Consider the following 18,416-nt stretch of genomic DNA (forward strand, 5'->3'; position numbering starts at 1 on the left):
AAGTTTGTGCTAATGAGGATGTATATATCAGCCAGGAACATCGCAGCTTGCAAAAAAACGGTTAAATGACAGAGACATGCAGGAATAAGAATCCGTCATGAAATCTTGTATCACTAGAAACTTTATATATATATGTATATAAAGTATTTCAGTAGTATGGCGATGAAAACATTCTACTTAACCAGATTAACGTATAACATACTTGCACATCTCGCGGCTGCATATTTCGAGGAAGGAGAAGGGTAACTATAATTTCTTAACAGTTGTTCTAATTATGTATGTTGTCTTTGTGCTCATTTTTATGAACATGCACTTTTTATGTTGTGCAGCTTGCACTTAACGATAGCGTAAATTGTTGCATTATTATCACTTCTGTAAACAAATGTTGCGAGATGAGTAGTAGTATAGAATGATAATGTTGCTGCACTTAATATATTTTTATCATTGCTGTTGCATAAGGTAACATAACAATGCCCCCTTAATTTAATACTACTCTGCGAGTAATTTTTCTTATCTAAATCCTGTTTAGTAGATTGCAAATTTGCTTAAGCTATACTTATTAATTTTCTGCAGCCTGTGCTCCGAGACTGCCTAAGTGACTGGATTCTACAACTAATTAAATTATGGCTACAGACCTTGTTACCAGTGTATATGATACAGTGTCTATAGTTGTAATAATGAGTGCTTTTAATATAATCATTCTACAAGCGAGCAGGCCGAGCTATTTCAGCTTTTTCCACCAGCCTAATTCTCGATGACAAGGTGATCAGACCACAAAGGTGTAGCAGACCACACCGCTTTAGTTGCTAGAATTACGTTGAGGACCCAACAAAAAATGTCAAAACAGTGTAGATGTTGGCCAGACAGGCAGCTGTATAAACGAGTGCTTGAGAGCATGAGCGATTTTTACAAACAGAAACTTGCTCACATTTAGCGCACTACTAACACATGCATTTGTCAACCTCTCTTCAAACAGACTGTGATATTGAAAACCAGCAAAACCACTGCCCGAGAATTACCTGAAACATATTTTATAGGATCACTTGGACAAGAATATGTAAGTGTTGCTTCTATTGCTCTGTACAACATTGAATATTACATTTTTAGAATCATTTGTATAACTTGCTCTTTTGATCCACCTGAGAAGCCATCATGGCTTCTCTATGCATGCTCCTTAGCTCAGTTTTCTTATAGTATATAGGGGTGCAATGTAATAAAGATGTCATTTGACAGTAGCGCCTTGTCCAGTGTCCTGTCTCGTGTCGTCCTGTTTGCACTAAAATTTATTATGTATTACAACACACCTTCCATTCTTGCGAATGATGAGACAACAAAGCAGCCCTAGTGTGTGAACTAAACAAATGACAAGAGACAGAAGCAAAACATGTGAAACCTTGCATTTATTAATTTCAAATGACAACCTGGACACAACCCGTATGAACATGTAATGCAAGTGTCCTGTGAAAAATTATTTATATATATATATACTATATGCTAAAAACTTCCTGTTGATGAAGTTGGTCAATATATACAATGCAATAGATGTACAGATGATTCATTATGCTGAAGGATGGTTTATATACAATGACCTGTACAAGGCTAACATGCGGGTATGCAGTATACAAAAGGACATAAAAACTAGGAGCAGCAATCAGCTGTTGTGTATCTTGTCCAGAAACTTGTTCACATCCATGCTTTTCAAGTATTCCTGGAAATGAAAAAAAAATGACGTTTAGGTAATCAACAGAAAAGTCAAATGCACATTTAAGCAAAGGAATCTGTCTCCTTACCTCGTTTCTTGCCTTTTTTGTTCTCCCCATGCTCTAAAAAAATAAAAATCGTGCATATTATTAACTTTACGTCTCCCGAAAGCACGGCACACAATATTCTAGCATTCTTTGACAATGATATACTTTTTTGTCTGCAGAAGCAAGACAAAACTCGAAGCAAAGGCAAGTATTTGACGTAATAGTTCTGTGGAAAGCCGCAAGGTGGAGGGAAGTAATTAATAAAGGGAAAATGAGACGTCCACCCAATCGTAGCAATTGCTACAAAGGAAACCCATACGGGTTCCTTGAAAGAAAAGCCTCGCAGTTGAGGAAAAATTCGTCCTGGTCCGGGACTTGAACCTGGGACCACCGCCTTTCTAGGGCAGCCGCTCTACCATCTGAGCTAACCAGGTGGCTAGCAGATGGCAGGGCGAAGTCAAATTTAATGACAACTCAAAGCAAAGGCAAGTATTTGACGTAATGGTTCTGCGGAAACCCGCAAGGTGGAGGGAAGTAATTAATAATGCTTCGAGTTGTCGATAAATTCGACTTCGCTCTGCCATCTGCTAGCTGCCTGGTTAGCTCACATGGTAGAGCGGCTGCCCCGGAAAAGCGGTGGCCCCGGGTTCGAGTCCCGGACCAGAACGAATTTTTCCTCAACTGCGAGGCTTTTCTTTCGAGGAACCCGTATAGGTTTTCTTTGTAGCAATTGCTACGATTGGGCGGATGTCTCATTTTCCCTTTATTAATTAACGCTTTATCATAGTAGTTCTGCACTGATTACTTCTCTAGCACTCAAGCAAAAATACAACAAAGAGAACTGAATGAGTAGTATTGAGACAGTACCACTTCCAAAGTTTGTGACTTGCAAAATGCTTTCTCAGAAAAATGCAAAAAAAGAACTCATATTAGTGAAAAATATAAGTTTAAAGCTATGAAACTGGGTAGCTTTCTTCTGAAGCAGCGTCGAAAACTCATATTTGGCAGGAAAGCAAGGATGCCCTTTCAAATGAGACAAGGCCTGGCTCCGAACAGTGGTTTTGGAATGACAAAATGGCAAAAAAATGGGTCATTTCCAGCACCATCATGGTCAAAACTGAATATTTTGTAGAATAAATAGAGTGTTTCTTTCAATAACATATCATTCTGAGCTAGTTTTTTTTTGTTTTTTTCAAGCAGGAGTGCCACGATATAAAGATAAGAAAAAAAAAAAGAAGATATTTTTGTCTTTGCAAGACCTCACGTCCCCTGTTAAGTGCTGTGTCTGAGTGTCCACGCACTACTTGCCGTGCCCAAGTTAAGTGGTGCAAAAAATTCTGCTCACTGCCAAGATGATGTGCGATCTTGAAATCCCCATGTAATAGCCTAGTGACTGCAATGGAGACCCACTGCCAGAACAGTGCATCCTATGGACATCCACTGCGAATAGCCTAAGGATGAGGGGAATATGCCCCTCAGATGTCCTTGACGCAGTCCTCTGGCTGTATTTTCCGTGTGCTGCGGACATCCCTTCCATTTCCGCAAGAGACATCACAGCCCACGGTGCGAGAGAGATGCAATGGACAGAGTGCCCGTGCATCTAGAACAGATACATGCGCACGTGCGTGCTCGCTGAAGTGCAGTACACTCAGATTATTCTAGGCCTCCCCCAGGCACAAGTGGCCTATTAAACTAACTGAAGTTTTCAAACTAAACTCCGTTGAAAACTTTGCATGCACATGAGCTGAAGACATAATAGCTTTGAAATGTAATTCGAATTTGCAAGAAAATGCAACTCTCTTATGAAGAAACGCAAAGGCAAAGCGTTTTGGAGGACAATCTATTCATGTGTAAGCAGAAAAAGGTCCATGTGCATGAAGGGACATTTGAAAATGGACATCTGGTGGATGCCTTATTTGTCTCCGGAACGGTGTACGGACATTGGGCATGGTTTGGGTGTCCTAGGACAAGGTATTTTCACTGTAAAGCCATCTATACAGAAGACGGCTAAATGAAAATTTCATGGCAGCATTCATTTGTATGCGCAGGTGGCATGAGAAGGCTTAGAAATCGGTGTTGCTCAGACGTTGCGCATCTCCCAATGGCGACATAACAAACTGGCACAAGAAACCCATGCAAGTTTTGAGACCATGAAATTCAAGAACTTCTTCTGAACCCCGATTCAGAGGACCCCAATGATAAAAATACCCACACTTTGTAGTAAAAAACTAATTGCCCAAACAAACTTATCCATTAGCATAAATAATTTTTGTTTGGATATTACAACAAAGAAAATTTGTATTATGTTCAGCAACACATCGTCAATAAGTTCAATTTGAATTTAAAAGCTGGATAACATGTCCCTTTGACCGAAATTGAACTTGATTTACCTTAGAGAAATCTCTGCCACACAGTGAGGCACAAACATATTTAACACCCATCACTGAAAGGGTTAAGGCTCCAGAATTTTGTATTTTGGAATTTTGTAAAAAAATTTAGAAAAAAGAAAGGCTTGATGCACCCTTTCGAATTTCCAGCCTTAGTTTCACTCTATGTCAGTGACACTCAGCCAAACCTTTACCAATTAACTCTTGTCTTAAACTGAAAATGTGCTCATTTTCTCTGCATTACTTAGTTCATTTTCCATGAAGCCGTAGTCATAACACATACTGTGGTATATTAAACTGTAGCTTAATCATTGGTCTTTTGAATGGAAGAAAAGCATAAGTAATCGCTCAACTTTGGTAACTCTTTTTTGACGTGAAAGCTCGAACAAGCGACCAGAAACAATAATATGTTATTTTAACGGAAAAAATCAAGAAAAAGAAACCTTTTATATATATATATATATATATATATATATATATATATATATATATATATATATATATATATATATATATATATAAAATATGTGTCTTTCCCACGGCTTTCAGCCAAGTTTCAAAATTAATGCACACCTTGCCAAGAACATGGCTCCGTAATGTGAAAAGTCACCGTTCCGTAAATATGAAGAACAGCTATACATCAACAATTTAGTAGAAAGCCTCTGCCCTGACTCGCTGCGGCAACCCTCTGTACTTTTCTTAAAATGCATTTTTAGATTATTGAAGCAATGACTGTGGGGGCAGGAACATTTCTGGCTTCTTGCCCCGACAGTCATTGGAAATGGACTGTGTTCTTTTGCTCGAGCCAGAACTTCACGACTGGAAGCGTTTCTCGTAATACGTTGTACATATGCCATTGAAGACACTCACAAATACAAGTTACTCAACGTGGAGGAAAATGAAATTGTACATGCTGCTAATGCGAAATAAGAATCTACAATGTGCGCTACAAAGCAGGTACCAGTGTTTTAGGTGCCATTAACTGAATTCTGGTATTTTACGTGCCAAAACCATTGTTTGATTATGAGGCACGCCATAGTAGTGGACTCCAGATTAATTTTGACCACCAGGGCATCTTTAAAGTGCCCCCAATGCATGGGACATGGGTGTTTTTGCCTTTTGCTCCCATCGAAATTGTTAAGCTGCTTGAAGCAGTGTAGCCATTGGAGGGGGAAAACGGGGCAAACCAACAAAATTTGCTAAGCCTTCGCCGCTGCTGTCAAGACACTGTACCCAAGTTATCCATAAGCGCACAGTTGCACTGTTTGGTGCCAGGATTGTAACAGGCACTGGAGGCCAAATTTTTACAGTGACTGCTGTCCAATCTCTAATTTTCGAGACTCTAAAACGTGCCAAATATTGGCCATGCCTTTAGTTCATACATTGCATGGCGCTGCTTGCAGAAGAAAGTCACTGTTTGCAAGATTAAATTGGTAGATTTCTTAGAAAATAGCAATTCTAACGCCTTTTTCTGCGTGACAGAAACAGACGATCATAAGGTTGCATAGACAGCTTTATCTACAATACATGTAACTGTTGGTAATGGTTGAATTTCTGTGCTATCAATAACTACAAAGAAAAAATATTCAAATAACTGTAAAGCAAGCTCGTTACTCCTAACACTAGCTACCTTGGCAGTGCTATTACATGACAAAAATGCACTTTTTATAAGAATACACCCTACTGATATTCAAGCCCATGGCATAATAGGTACAGACTGGCTATGAAACATAAATGCTATCGTCTTCCTTGGGAAATTTTCCGTTCAGCTGCTATCGAAGTTTTCAATTTGTATGTATGTCAGCCAGCTGCTGGTTGTGCAACTACATTTTCAGAAATCTGGAACATTTCAGTTCAGCTATGAATATTTCTGTGGTTATGCCATTTCATTGCCAGTCAATGTGTTTTCTGCTCTCTGACAAAGCAACCTTACTTAATGCAGTAAGGATTTGGTACAAGTAAGAACTGACAAACAAAGGTGTTTTGGAGAGTCCGTACCAAATTTTATATACATGTCCCCTGAGAAATTCTGGCGGCACAGATGCCCGACTTCTAGAGATTGTGATGTCTTTGATATCGAAGATGTACAAGTAGATGACAAAAAAAAAAAAAAAAAAAAAAAAAAAAAAAAAAAAAAAAGCCTTCAATGAGCAATTTAAGAGCATTTTTCACTGCTGATAATGATGTATTACCACACTTCGACGCAAATTTCCCACCCATACCAGATGTTCTAATTAGTGAAGCTGAAATTTTGAATATGCTCTTAAAACTCGATGTAAAGAAGTCCCCAAGGCCAGATAACATACCAAACACATCTTTTAACAGATATGCTGAATGGGTCTCAAAATACTTGTGTGTTCTGTTCTCTAGATCACTATCTGAGAGGCAAGTTCCAGACGACTGGGGAATCGCCAGAGTAAAACCTATCCATAAGAATGGGAGGAACGACTGTATGCAGAACTATCGTCCGATTTCCTTAACCTGTACTGCATAAAAACTTTTAGAACATATTATAGATAACCACATAACACAGTTTCTTGACAAACATAATATTTTAACAAAGTATCAACATGGATTTTGACAAGGTTATTCTACGTGTACCCAGCTAGCAGAAACAATACATGACTTTTCACTTTCAATTAATAACGGAAAACAAACCGATGTAATTTTTACGGACTTTAAAAAAGCGTTTGATAAAGTCTTTCAAAAGAAGTTGTTGCACAAATTAGGGAAAATAGTAAATAACCACCAACTTTTAAACTGAATTGCTGCATACATTAACAATCAAAAACAGTTTTTTGTCTTTAATGGAGAAACTTCAGAAGTTGTTGGTGTGGACTCGGGCATTTCCAGGGGTCGGTGCTTGGACCCCTTCTTTTTCTTTTGTTTATTAATGATATTGTCTGCAACATTCCTGTCAAAATACGATTGTATGCCAATGACTGCGTGGTTTACACAGAAGTGAACAGTACAGCTGACCAATTTCTTTTAAATGATATACTCAACAAAATTGTGCAGTGGTATGATATGTGGCAAATTTGTATTAACTATGAAAAAACAGTGTTCATGAGAGTTACTCACAAAAAAAGTCCACTAACTTTTATCTAGTCTATCAACAGCAGTGTTCTTCACAAAGTACCTCATTACAAATACCTGGGCCTCTGGATAACAAATAACTTAGACTGGGAGAGAGAGAGAGAGAGAGAGAGAGAGAGAGAGAGAGAGAGAGAGAGAGAGAGAGGGGGGGGGGGGGGGGGAAGAAGGAAAGGCAGGGAGGTTAACCAGACTGAGTCTAGTTTGCTACCTTACACGTGGGGAGGGGAATGGGGAGTGAAAGAGAGAGAGAGAGACAGAGAGAACTTAAGTGTAGGATGTCTATAGTCGGGCACTCAAGTCTGTTGCCTTCAGGTAGTGAAAAAGCGCTTGAACTGCTTTCTGCGCTAATGAACTGTGAGGCCAGGCTCCCAAGATCTTCGCTTCCGTAAATGGCCTGTCATCCAGTCTATTCAAGGCACACTGGAGAGTCTCACGTTGATTATCGAAGCGAGAACAGTGGCACAGAAGGTGACTGATGGTCTCTTCACACTTGCACTTAGCGCACATTGGTGAATCCGCCATTCCAATACGATAGCTGTAGGAGTTGGTGAATGCTACTCCTACCCACAGCCGACACAGCAGTGTTGCATCACGTCGTGGAAGATTCGCTGGTAATTTAAGTTTCAGTGATGGGTCGAGGCTGTATAAACGACACTTAGAGTTCTGTGGTGTATGCCAGTAACTTAATGTGATGGTACAAGCAAGACTACGAAGCTCTCTTGCAGTGTCGTCTCTCGATAAAGGTATAAGGAGTGTCGGTGAGCCAGCCTGGGCACGTCGGGCAGCGTCATCAGCGAGGTGATTACCGATGCCACAATGTCCCGGCAGCCACTGAAATATGATATCATGTCCTCGTTCAGAAGCGCAATGGCAGGTTTCGTTGATTTGTGACACCAGCTGTTCATAATTGCTACGTTGTACGTAAACTTCGCAAGCTCTGGAGGGCTGCTTTCGAGTCACAAAATATTGCCCATTTGTTGGGCAGTTCTTTTTCAATATATTCGACAGCAGCGCGAAGAGCGGCCAGTTCGGAACCTGTAGATGTCGTTACGCGTGAAGTCTTAAACTTGATGACGACCGATTGAGATGGTAGAACAACGGCGGCCGTAGAATTTTCCGAGACGGAACCATCCGTGTAAACATGGATTCGGTTAGCGTATGAGCGATGCAAAAGTTCCAATGTGATCTGCTTGAGAGCCGCGGTGGTCAGGCTAGCTTTCTTCACTATTTCTGGAACAGCAAGGTACACAGCAGGCTTTTTCAAACACCACATAGGGGATGGCGTTCTTGTTGCGGGTGAGTGCCTTAAAGACAAAGAGTGCTGGTTAGCCGCAATTGATCTGGAGAACACTGCCTTGGGTCTTTTCTATGGCAAGCGAGCGAGATGGTGGTCAGGCACTCTCGATATATGGCGAACATGCGCCCGGAGTGCGTCGATAGCTATATAGGTCAATATTCGGTGGCCTCCCGCGGTGGCAATTATTGCCACAGTTCAAGCATTTCGAGGTAGCCCCAGACATGTTCAAAGGGCTTGGCCTTGAATGCTCTGTAGGACATAGATGTTAGTTTTGTTAGCATTGGACAGCGCTGGTGTGCTGTATCGCAAGTATCCTAGGAAGAGCGTCCTGTATAGTTGAAGCGTAGATGCCACAGATGTGCCCCACGTTTTACCGGCAAGAAACCTTAGTATATGCGAGATAGAAGTAAGCCTCTTCTTCAAGTATGAGATGTGGGGGCTCCATGAAAGGTCTCTGTCTATAATAACGCCTAGGAATTGGTGAGTTTTTGCGTAGGAAATTGGTTGGTGGTCAATAAAGATCGGGTACCAGGTCATGGGCTTGTGGGTAAAAGCGACTAAGGCGCACTTCTCGGTCGAAATGCTGAGGCCTTGAGCACGCAGGTACGATGATGTTAGGGTCACTGCTTTTTGGAGCCGTGCACGCACCTGGAGATGCGTAACTGCCGAGGCCCATATGCATATGTCGTCAGCATATATGGAACAGTTTACTGTATGTGGTAAAACGTCGGCAAGTCCAAGGATTGCAAGGTTGAACAAAGTGGGGCTAAGAACCCCACCCTGAGGGACGCCACGGCAAGTGTAATGCTCAGCGGTTCGGCCATCTGCACTGTGCACAAAGAAGGATCTTTGGAATAGATAGCTCCGAATCCACCGAAACATGTGGACTAAAAATGCGGCACCGAAACTTAGACTGGACTAAACACAATGATTAGGTTGTAAGAAATGCAAACTGTAAGTTGTTCTTTTTACGAAGAGCTTTAAAATTTACTGCTCCTGATGAACACATGACCGCATATAAAGCACTTATTCTCCCATCATTAGATTATGCAGCCATAATCTGGGACCCTTTCACTCGGACCAATATTAACAAGATTGAAAGCGTACAAAAAAGGGGTGTGTGATTCATATGTAACAGCTTTGGATGTCCTTCTGTTTCTGCCCTTTTAACCAGAACCAACTTGCCACAAATAACCCAAAGAAAGTGGTCATCTAGGCTAAAATTTATGTATCAAATTGTAAAGGGGCACTATAATTTAGAGACTTCAGACGTAATAACCTTTTCATCTGGGCATGCTACTAGACAAAGACACCTATTAACAACTGCTCTGTTTCGCACACGTAACACCTTTAAATACTTTCTTTCCACGGACAACTGAAGGGAACCAGCTTACTAACAACCAAGTTCAACATCCTTCACTTACCTTGTTTACATCGTGTCTAACTTAGTACTTACCATATGTGTTCTATTTTAGTTTATATTAGTTTATTTTACTCTCAACTATCTATGCATTTGTTGGTTGCCTTTTTTGTGATGTTTTCAACATTTGTACCCTCCTGCCAGAATCCCCAAAGTGGGATTGCAGTATCAATAAATAAATAAAGTAAACTCTTTCTTATGATAAACCTCCCTATATTGCTGACTTTCTGCAGGACCCCCAGAGGTCCTCTGACTAGACTCAGAAACACAAACTAAGCCCTGTTTCGTATGCCAAGATTCTGCAATGCAAATGATTTTGACAAGTGGAGTAGCACATGCTTTCACAAGAGGTTTGCTTCATATGTTCTACTTCGATTTTCCGATGCCACAACAATTGCCACTCATCCTAGTGAAGCATACATGACATGTCAGCACGCATATCACACCCTGCTGCCACAGTGCCATTCTTTAGACGCAGCACTGCTTTGAAAAAACTCCACTTAAACACAAGACTGTAGAGATTATTGAGGACAATGGGAGCAAGCCCAAGAAAACCAAAACTGCTAGCATAAGAAAGGAATATCTAGAAGAATTTGAACCCAGACTTTAGAAAAAGATAGAACAGTGCATGAACCAGATGGAAGAATCGATTAAAGCGGCCATGGTCAGCATAGTCGAACAACAACTATAACTCATACAGCAACAGCTTGAGAATATACACGTAAGAGTAATGAGGTTAGAAGAAAGAATGGACACTGTAGCTCTTGCAAAGGAAAAGAAACAGTCCAGGCAACTCTCAAGTCTCCCTAACTGCTCAAGCCGTCGATACTAAACCCGACGGCCTCTAAAATCGCGGCATAATCATGGCCAGGCAAAGAAAAAGTAAATATACCATACGGCAATCGAATTGCAGAAGTTACAGAAATAAAAAGGTGAATCTGTGTCAATACCTAAAAACAAAAGACAAGCCAGACATAATAATTCTAGAAGAAACGAATGGTCTTGCCAGACTATCAGGGTCTGCGACTATCAGGTAACAATGTCTGCGACAACTCCACACCAGATCTCACCTTCACAAAGAACATACAATCAATAAGATGGCAAAATACACAGGAAGACATGGAAGCGACCACTCCATAATCAAAATCCAGTTCAATGGAGGTCCCGACAAACGCAGGGGTAATCAACTCAAATTAGTTGATTGGGTGAAATTCAGGAAATTAAAGGAGGAGAGGAACATGGAAAACATTACTGACATTGATCAGTGGACAGCCAACTTAAAGGAAGACATCTCCAAATCAACGCACGTGATCCCGCAAAAGGCTCAGCTAGAAGTGATAGACAGCAGGCTCTCGCACATGTGGGTGGCCCAACAAGAACTGCAGAAACGATGGAAAATGCAGAAACATAACAAGAGATTAAGGAAGAAGATAGCGTTATTAAACAAAGAAATAGAACAATAAACACAACAGCTCCAAAGTCAACAATGGGAGGAACTACGTACAGAAATGGATGAGCAACTGAGGACAAGCAAAACGTGGAAGTTGCTCAAATATCTCCTTAACCCAGAGTAAAAAAAACGGTGCACAGGCAAAAAATACACAAGATCCTATACGCAATAAAGGAACAGAGCAAGAATTATTGAAAGAGGTCGAACTTAAATACATATCCCAGGCATCGCCATGTATTTATCCTGAATATGAGGGAGAACAGAACTTTGACTTTGATGAAGAGCTTTGTAAAGCAGAAATAACAGCAGTCCTGCACAAACTCAACACCAAATTGGCAGCAGGCCCAGACGCCATTACAAACAAGACACTCAGATACCTGGACGACGTGTCCATTGGCAAATTGACAGAATATATCAACGAGTGCTGGAAAGAAGGAAAGACACCACAGCCATGGAAGATGGCACAAGCCATCCTAATACGAAAGCCGGGCAAAAAACTACAACTCGGGAATCTAGGACCCATATTGTTAACTTCCTGTGTGCGCCAACTAATGGAGCATGTCTTCCTCACCAGACTCACAAACTATATAGAAGACAATGACCCAAAACAATGACAGCATTGCGAAGAAACCTGTCTACACAAGCACAAAGTAATAGACGAACCAGGGAGATCAACTCGAGCCATCCTCAGGCTAGATCTCAAGAAGGAATTCACCAATGTGGCACGTCAAGCCATACTGCACCAAATCAGCAACCTTGGCTAGGGTAAGCAGTTTTACAACGACTATATCCAAAACTTCTTAACGGACAGAGAAAAAAAAAAATCAAGATAGGAGACCTAACATCCGAGAAAGTGCCTATTGGCCGTGCAGGCACACTGCAGGGATCAGTTATATTGCCTATGTTCTTTAACCTAGCTCCGATTGGTCTTCCTAGCAAATTACAAAGAATTGAAGGACTTAACCACACAATCTATGCAGCCAACATCATGCTATGGATAAACAATGGCACTGATGTATTGATCGAACAGACTACAAGAATCAGTCGAAACAGTCGAAAAATATGTAAAAGGCACCGGTCTAACATGCTCGGCCGAGAAATCTGAGCTGTTGCTATACAGACCAATGCTAAAGGGGAGACCTCCCAAGAACCATAACACACAAACCTACACAGACATACAACTCAAGACCCAAAATGGACAACCCATACTCAAAGTCAAGAAGATAAGGGTGTTGGGAATGATCATAGAAGCCAAGGGCACCAACGGAGAAACCATTCGCAATATCGAAGCCAAAGTTTCTCAGATGATGCGATTGATCAAGAGAATCACCAACAGGCACGAGGGCATGAAAGAAGCAAGCAACATGAGAATCATCCAAGTGTTTGTCATAAGTCAGATCATGTATGTGGCGGTATACCACAGATGGCACGCTGCAGAAAATAAGAAGCTAGATGGCCTGATTAGGAAGATATATAAACAAGTGATTGGACTTGCGCTAAGCATGAGCATGAAGGAACTCCTAGAGGTGGGGCTTCACAATACGCTAGAGAAGCTATAGACATGTAGCGTATAGCACAATACAAATGTCTCTCCAAGACGACGGCAGGCAGACACATCCTAGATAAACTAGGCATCCGCTACCATACACAACACGGAGACAAACAGGACATACCCAAGGAAATAAGGGCCAAACTCATGGTGCCCCCACTACCCAAGAATGTGCATCCTGTACACCACGAGGGTAGGAGAAGCAGGGCAAAGAACATGGTGAAGAACTATGGAAGAGACAAGGACACTGTCTTTGTAGACACTGCACGTTACAAACACAAACATAGCTTTGTCGCAGCACTACATGACCACAATAGACAATGCTGCACAAGCTTGACTATAACAACGACACGCATCGAAATGGTGGAGGAAGCGGCTATAGCGTTAGCCATAGCACAAACCAACGCATACTATATAATGAGCGATTTGCAAAATGGCAGTACGCAACTTCCCGAATGGCCGGATCTCGCCTAAGGCACTAAACATACTCAGAGAAGGCAAACCAACAAGCGAAGACAGATGCGTCCAAATCCCATGGATACCAGCCCACACCCCCGACTCAATGGGAGAGGAGAACCCTAATGCGGCAGCACACAATGTAGCTTAAGAACTCGCTCTCAGAGCTGCGATGAACATAGACCCCTCAACAGGACCCTCTGAAGTATGGGAATGGGAAGACAGAATGAACAGGTTCAACGACATCACCAACCATTACAAGATGCAAAGATGCACTTATCCACCACCCCATCCACAACTCAATAGCGCAAGCTGTCCAGTGGCGACAACTACAAACCAAATCAAACAAGAGTCCGGTGCTAATGCACACAATTTATCAAAGTGTGTGGCAGCAGAGCCACGCTAGAACACATGATATGGGAATGCCAGAGACTAATACACGATAATGAGAATGAGATCTACACTGACAGCCTCCGTGTGCGATGGCAGGCCATGCTGCTCAGCTCGAACCTGGAAGACCAACTCTGGGCAGTCGAGACAAAACCTCTTGGCCGTAACATCGGTGGGTGCCCCAGCCCACTAACTCGCCAAACTCGAATCGTTCCGATTCGAAATAAAGTATATATATATCTCACTGGTGAAACCACCACAGGTGTTGCGCCCAACCAACTTGTCTGGTACTCTATTTCCAAAATCGCAGACAATTTGTAATTTAGTAAACATGCTTAAAGGAAGCAAAAGAAAACTTTAAATACCATTACAGTCTGCAAATTGAAGCCAATAGTACCATTATGCACTTTTACTTACGTGCGGTGTCCCTTTCCTCTTTTTCTTTGACGAACCAAGGCCGGAACTACTTTCCGTGCTGTTTCTCAACACTCGGTTCATGGCACCAGTCAGGCTAGTCCGAATAGACTCAATTGTCTTGACGAGGTGTTCACTAGAAGCCTCGTTAGAGGTACCGTCACTAGTGTCCTGTGCACGTTCGCTAGAAGCACCACCAAAGTCTAACACCCTCACGTGATTCTGCGCTGTCATGCACTTGGAGGCTACAGCGACTAGAGACTTCAACTGGGGACTTTTTTCATTTGATGCTGCTAAGGAAGCACTCAAGCGAGGTGAGACATGTGGTGGAGTCTTTGGCTTGGTAGTTGAGGGCAGCTGTCTGCAAGCATCAAGGGAGCTTGCTGCAGTTGTGGATGGCTGTGACACGGTTTCATTGCTTCGGTTTGTGATCCCTCGCTTCGCCAAGTCCTTTGCATGCTTCGCATTTTTTAAACGGTTGCCCATTACAAAGCTGTGCTTGGTATTTTCCAATTCTGAAATCAGATAACAAAACAAAAGAAAGAGACAACAGCACAGGTCAGTCTTGCTCATGTGCATGATACTTCAAGAAACAAAGACAAAAGAACAAAGAAAGTGCAAGTCAATGTCTATTTTCACACTCCCCCTATGACTAAAATTTTCTTTTGCACGTGTAGGAGAAATTGCCACAAACATTTTCAGACCATTTGATACCCAAGTGCGAAATCTATGCACTTGTTACAAAAGTTGACAGTGGGCGAGGTCTACTGGGTGTCTTATTCCAGCACCAACCAAATTTTTAAAAACCAAGTGTGGCGTCTAGCACAAATCTATTGACACGCAGATATTACCTACACTGGAAATAAAATGCATAACTGACTAAGTAACACAATTTCACTACCAAACTTTTAACTACTTATTTTAGAGCACATAGTCAATATACAAATTGAAGCCAGTGATTTCACAAAGCACATCCATTTGGAAATAATTTGGATCTACCACCAGCTTTAAGAATAGTGAGTCAAACTTATGGTAAAACTGCACTGTTATTCAACTTCCTTTTTTTTAAACAAAATGCCTTTTCATGCACAGAAGCACAAGAAGGACTGGAGCATCAATGCATTTTGTCGCAGACTTTGGAAACGCACATCTCGACACATTGGTGTGTCGAGATATGGGTTTAACACTCTAAGTGGACATGACTTTCGAAGTCACCGGCTACAATTAGCAAACTGCAATATTTACCGTAAACTAAATTGTTTAAAAGTTAATTAATGAAACACTGTTAATAGGCAAATATTCATTTGAATTTCTTGTGTAAACAATGATCACTTCCAAGAATAATGAAGCTCAAGAAGCGGAACTGTGGTGCATGCCACGAGTGATATTTGAGAATTATGTTAACAATAAAAAAAGAAAAGCACCCCGCATATTTCAATTGTAAATATAAATTCCAGCTTTTGAGCATGCCACAACAACATATATGTAAACAATTTTTTCCCTAAGAAAGCAGTGCAAAAGCCTTGACCTGCTATCTGCTGTGTTCACAAACATTGGACTGGCTGCCTTTATTCGGACTGACAGCAAAATAAAGCCAACATTTTCACTTATAGGCAAGTGTATTTCACTTAGGTATTCATCTTGTTCACAAAAAAATTGAGTGCCTTAAACAATAATGCAGCTCTATGCGTCAACTTCATGCAGTGTGCTAATTTCTCATGTCACTGTGCGAACCAAACAAATGTTAGAGAGTTTTAGCATAGCGAAGATGGGCAGCCACTGCTTGCGATCACATTATGCTGCAGTGTGATTAACTGTAGCATTACAAAAAACATTCTCGTGTCACAAAATTCTTTACTTCGGGGGGGGGGAGGACAAGTAAGGTCACTGCCCGTAGGCTAAACTGGCAGACAGAACACGGTCAATAAAATTTGTCCCCTTTGGGTCACAAGATATGTTACCACCAGCTCTGCTCCTCTCATTTATGTCTCCTTAATTCTTGTGTACGTCAATGCCAGTGCATCTTTTCTATGCTGAAGGGTCACCTAACGAGAGAAGTGTTTTGATGCACATCGACCCTTCAATGCTTTGTGAAGGAAAAGATGTTCGCCTCTAAAAGGAATCTAGTTTGAAAAGTAGAATTGTGCTACATGCCATGGCTGATTTTAAAGAATGTTAACAATAAAATAAACCACCCTGCCTTTAACCACCCCATATTAACAGTGCCTTTGGAACATCTTGCTATATTAGTATGCATCTTTTGAGTTTGGCACAAACTAATAAACGGCTCCAAAACTGATGTGTACAGTAAGGAATCAAACTAAAATAAATTGTAGGGTTTAACCTCATGAAACGTCACAGTGGGTTATGACTTTACGAGAGATGTTATGATCGAGGCTCCATAAAAATTTTTACCACCTAGGGTTCTTTAACATGCACTTAAATCCAAGCACACAGGCATTTCTGCCTTTTGCACACTTATATGTAGCCACCAAAGCCAGAAATCGAACTCGTGACCTCATGCTTAGAAGCACAGCACCACAGTCACTGAGCCACCATGATGGGTTCTTTCAACCGTAAAGGGACCCTGAAACAATCCTGACAATATCGCACAAACATAGTGAGTCGTTAGCAAAAGTCCTTCTGATCATTAAGTGATGCATTTAAGCGCTCTGCATAAAGCGTGTAATTTATTATAAGGTTTTAAATATGCGCATCACTACTGATCCCAGCGATGCCACTCCCCTAAATTTTCAGCCGCACCCTCCCAATTGACGTAGGTAGCCCAATTGACGTCAGTTGGGGGAGCTATACGATTGGCGACCCAGGTCACATCATTGCTAATTCTTCCAACCTTATGCTGAATGAATGTTGTTTGTAACAGTTGGAATGTTGTTTCATTTGTTTCTATAAAAGATAAGTAACAGGAAGAGAACAGACAACTACAATTTATCACTACACTCAAGCATTTCCAGCACCCAGCAAGAGTCGTCTGCTTGTGTTACAATGTTCTCCATGTTGACATGAGCTGCACACTCAGTGTTGGTCTCTAGCTTTCTTTTCGCGAGCACCATGGGTCGCCCTTGTTAAGTTGAGGGCTGAAAATCTAGCGATGGCGACATGTGAAGCTGTGATGTGTTCCTATGCAAGGCAACATGCGACCGGAGTGGCTACAGCACAGTGAGCTGACGGTATTCGATTGACACCAGCAACTATGTGTTTGCAGCCATCACTTCACTATTTGGGTAAATGCAAGCGCAAGTGGATTGGGCGTTCTACTGGATGAGTGCAGGCGCAAATGTGAATGGCCTGCACGGTGCAGCCACCTGGTGGCACAGAGCTAAATAAGACAAACAGATCTAACATAGAAGTAACCAAGTGTATTCTAGTACTTTGCTGCAAAATAATTTCCTCTTGGGAAAGTTGGTGTTTGCTTTCATGATCTTTGACCTCTCTGTTTTATTTCATTTTCCAGTTCTTGTGCTACAAAGATCATTCTACTTTGCTGCTGCTGTAAATTTTCGGAAGCATAATCATCAACAGATTGTCTCTTTAAATGTTCAAAATGTTTTACACTTGGTTACACTTGGTATCTGGCTGGTTAAACTCTGTGCCACTAGGTTGGCTGGGCCGTGCAGGCCGATCAGGCCGCTCATGTATGCCTCCGCTAAAGCTCCTTCATCACAGCGGTAGTAGTATGGAGGGGCTTTAGTTTATGTCTCTGCCAATCTGTTAAAATGCCCACCTTGCCTGTAATTACCAGAATAATGGACATGCTTGGCGCTGCGACAGAACGTTTGCAACGCACGCTGCTTGGATAACTCTTGTTGGGGATCAGGCGGCTAGTGGAGAGGTTGGAGAGGTCACGCGCTGGCTCCAAGACAACCGGAATTGTACGTCACTATGTCACATCATAACGCAGAGCCAGTGAAGGCCAAGCTTAGCCCCCAATCACAAGGCGAACAAGTTGAGGAGAAAAAGCATGGCTAGGGAGAAGGGTAACTTGTAATCATTGGTAGCTCTCTTAATATGAGATGCTTCACTTAAATTGTGGCCCGAATGTTTTACTGTAGCTGTGCCCTATGCATCTACAAAATTTGTCCAAACCGTTTCAGGGACACTTTAAGTATGTGGCAGGCTCAACCCCTAGACAAGTGAGTTATGTTGGCAAGCCAGCATCTCAAATCACATGGACATGCATCACAGACA

General features: G+C 41.7%; 1 protein-coding gene across 2 annotated transcripts in view; it reads right to left on the reverse strand.

Moving 5' to 3' along the window:
* Positions 1-1,378: 1,378 nt before the first annotated feature.
* The window catches only part of LOC126522038 (uncharacterized), a 66,133-nt gene continuing 49,095 nt past the window's right edge, over positions 1,379-18,416 (reverse strand). For both annotated transcript variants that reach the window (XM_055066223.1, XM_050170815.2), the window contains 3 exons: positions 14,211-14,722; positions 1,791-1,823; positions 1,379-1,708 (listed from right to left, as the gene is read on the reverse strand). In XM_055066223.1, coding sequence (XP_054922198.1) covers positions 1,652-1,708; positions 1,791-1,823; positions 14,211-14,722 — 602 coding nt within the window. In that variant the 3' untranslated portion in view covers positions 1,379-1,651. The remainder of the gene's footprint in view (positions 1,709-1,790; positions 1,824-14,210; positions 14,723-18,416) is intronic.

The sequence above is a fragment of the Dermacentor andersoni genome, chromosome 6 (assembly GCF_023375885.2).
Source record: "Dermacentor andersoni chromosome 6, qqDerAnde1_hic_scaffold, whole genome shotgun sequence".
In the NCBI taxonomy this organism is placed as follows: Eukaryota; Metazoa; Arthropoda; class Arachnida; order Ixodida; family Ixodidae; genus Dermacentor; species Dermacentor andersoni.